Source organism: Drosophila arizonae, chromosome 5, assembly GCF_054131065.1.
Source record: "Drosophila arizonae isolate 15081-1271.41 chromosome 5, UAZ_ARI_1.0, whole genome shotgun sequence".
Taxonomy (NCBI): Eukaryota; Metazoa; Arthropoda; class Insecta; order Diptera; family Drosophilidae; genus Drosophila; species Drosophila arizonae.
In genome coordinates this window covers 4,974,158-4,977,342 of record NC_142925.1, presented here as the reverse complement: position 1 = coordinate 4,977,342, position 3,185 = coordinate 4,974,158, and the positions used below count along the sequence as shown (strand labels likewise).

Sequence of the window (3,185 nt, the reverse complement as noted above, 5' to 3'; positions counted from 1 at the left end):
CCACCTCCAATGCTGCCGCCGCCGCCGCTGAATCTGAGTAGCTATTACATCCTGGACACCATACTCGAGGAGCAGAGCCTCAGTCTGCTGCCCGAGAAGAAGCCGGGCTGCCTGAGGCGCGTCTGGAACTTCTTCGGGCTGGGTAAGGCGCGTCCGGGCAATGCACAGCGTCTATATAGCGTTTGAAATCGAGTTTCAATGGCAAATTGTGTAAATAGACATATCGATAAATACTACATACATATATACAGACACGCATACACATATACAAGAAATATTGACTATACCCTGAGGGTTCTGGGCATTTAAATTAGCTGTAATGTGAGCTGGTAAGACAACAATTTTTAACTTTTCTCTCTTTTCTCTTCTTCTTGTACATGATATTTATCTACTTTATCCGGCTAGTTTTTATCTTTCCTACTACATTATCCAGCTCACAAATATTCCGAGTATTTATATATATAAGATATCACTGATTTTATCAACAACTTTGTACAAATCTAAACGGTATATCAAGCATTTACATATAGATATTATTATACATACTTTACTGTATAAATATTGATCATAGTATAGAGCTAAGAATCTGCCAGCCACGAAAAAACTAAAATGCAACGAACAATAAATTATGATGTAAAGCAACTGCCAACAAAAGAATGTGTGTATAAAACAATAAGAAATAGTGAGAAAAGAGCGAAAGTTTTCGCATAGCAAATGTGCAATAACTTATAAAGAAAATTCCCCCTCCAATCTGAGACCCTAATTTACATAGTTACAGATAAACATATACAAACATACACACATATATATATATACATTATATATATATTAATATATACAGTTCTTTATATACAGTTTTATATCTCTTTAATTTTGTTGGCAAAAGATTCTTTTGTTTTTTTTAGAGGTATATTTAGGCTTTTATGTAATGTTTTGGCTTTCGCCCATTGGCCTGTGTGAAAGTGAAAGAGTTATATAAAAGCGGAATGTGTCCAGAATATTTGAGAAAGTTTTTTTTTGTGTTTTATGATACTTGTAAAAATAAAATAAAACAATAACGTAAAAGGCATTTGCAAAATTGATTATGTCTATAAAATGTGAAAGAATTTGGAAAGTTAAGCCAGATATAGGTGTGGAACGCATACATATGACGAGTCTTAAGTATTACCAATTGTCTATACTTGGAGTTAGATCTTAAGTCTATCATTAGTATTAAAGTCAGTGTGTATGGAAACATAATCAAAAATAAGAATATAAATAAATATACAATATGCATATGTGTATTTTAACGTAAACTCAACGAATAACAATTTGTGTTTCAATCGATTTATTTGCGGGGCACCAAATGCACCCAGTAGCCGCTTTGGGGTGTCAGCTGGAAACCACGCGAATCGCTCAGCAGATCTTTGACAGTCTTGGGAGAGCGTTCGATCCTGTACTTGAGCACGAGATTGTACAACATGGCCTTGGCCTGCATCAGAGCATAACGATTACCTGGAATATACAGAAATGCGTCCATTAATGTAGCGGGAGTTTATAATAAAGGAATTGAGGAAAGTTGAAAATCGAATGTGGATTCTTGAACTGGGTTCCCCAATTTCGTTTAGTTCACTCACCTATGCAGTTGCGTGGACCCACGCCGAAGGGCAGATACGTGTAGGGCACTAACTGATCCTTGTTCTCGTCGCTGAAGCGTTCCGGTATGAACTTGTGCGGTTCGGGGAAGAATTTGTCGTCCAAATGCAGACCCGAAATGGGTATATTGATGCGATCGCCCGCCTTGAACTCGAATAGCTTCGTGCCATCGTCATCGTAGAGGGTATAGTCCTTAGCACATTCGCGATCCGTCCCAGCGGCCAGGGCCCATTTCCTCAGAGATTCAGATACAACCATGTCCAAATACTTCATCTTAGTGACCGTCTCATAGGTAAGTGTCTCACCCTTCAGCGCTTCGTGTGTTTCCTTGACCTCCTCGTAGAGGCGTTCCTGCACATCTGGATTATTGAGTAGCTCGTAGGCGGTGGTGCATATTAAGCTGGCGTTATTCTCGAATGCCGCAAAGAAGAAGACGAAACACTGAGCCACCAGCTCATCGTCGCTCCACTGTTCCGCGGACTCCTTTTTGGCCTCCATCAGCAGCTGAATCATATCGGGTCGCACGATATTATTCTCCTCGCGGTATTTCATGGCGTCGACAACGATACGAATGAAGAATTCTGTTTTCTGCGAGTCAAAGATTTTGAAACCGAGAAGCTGCAAAAGGAATTCAATTCAATTCAATTTTAGACAAATGTCCTTTCTAGTAGATGAACATACCTTGAACAATGTGGGCATAGTTGCGGACAGCATAAATTTGTACAGAGCCTTGCCGCGGAAGAAGGCTACCGACCTGCCGATTTCATAGAAATCATTATCTGGCGTCTTGTAGGAGCTGACCTTCAGACCAAAGGCTGTGCTTGCAATCAAATCGTTTGACAATCTATTGCACACCTCCTTCAGTTCCAGCTCGAAGCCCTCGCCGGGATTAACAGCTGTCTTGGACATCTGATCCAAATGATCCATGCACTCGGCAAAGCTCTCGTTCATCAGACCGAACATGGTGCGCATTTTAGCTGACGTGAAGACAGGTGTTAGGGTGTTGCGCATGTGCTTCCAGCGCTGATCTCTCATCACGCTCAACATATCGTTAATCAATCGCTCGTTGGTGGAAAAGAAGGTTTGATGATTTGGAAAGTACTCAAAATCCTTGACGGTGATCTTCTTAATTAGCTCTGGATCGTTCACTTGTATCATGGGCGTGCGAAAGTTAAAGAAGCCCACCAGTTTGCTAAAAGTCAATCAAAGCAAAGAGCGTACAGCAAATACTTGAGATAGGTCTAGGGTACGTTTGAAGACTTACTGTTGTCGCGTGCGAGCATAGAACTCAGCAACGAGCTTCTGGAATGAGGCCTTATTCATCACAACATCGACATTGTTACCGAAAATGGGCAAGGGTTTCTCGAAAGGCAGTCCACGCACCACAAACTCATTGTGCCGTGCCGTTAACCATTTGTAAGTGAAGTAGAAAAGGCCCACCAGGGCCAGCAACAAAATGAGATCCATATTTTGACCTTGATCTTAACCCTGACAAATGCGAAGAGAACGCTTCTAACCACCCGCAAGTCGCAGCTGGAACTAAATTTGTG

The 3,185-nt window shown here is 41.2% G+C and overlaps 1 protein-coding gene across 1 annotated transcript; it reads right to left on the bottom strand.

Annotated features, from left to right (window-relative positions):
- Positions 1–1,264: 1,264 nt before the first annotated feature.
- Positions 1,265–3,185, bottom strand: LOC108617097 (cytochrome P450 9b2-like). Its single transcript, XM_018012767.2, has 4 exons — positions 2,900–3,185; positions 2,317–2,827; positions 1,617–2,253; positions 1,265–1,494 (listed from the first exon to the last, which is right to left on the bottom strand). Exons 1-4 carry the CDS (start codon positions 3,100–3,102, stop codon positions 1,328–1,330), a joined length of 1,518 nt encoding a protein of 505 aa, XP_017868256.1. The 5' UTR covers positions 3,103–3,185; the 3' UTR covers positions 1,265–1,327.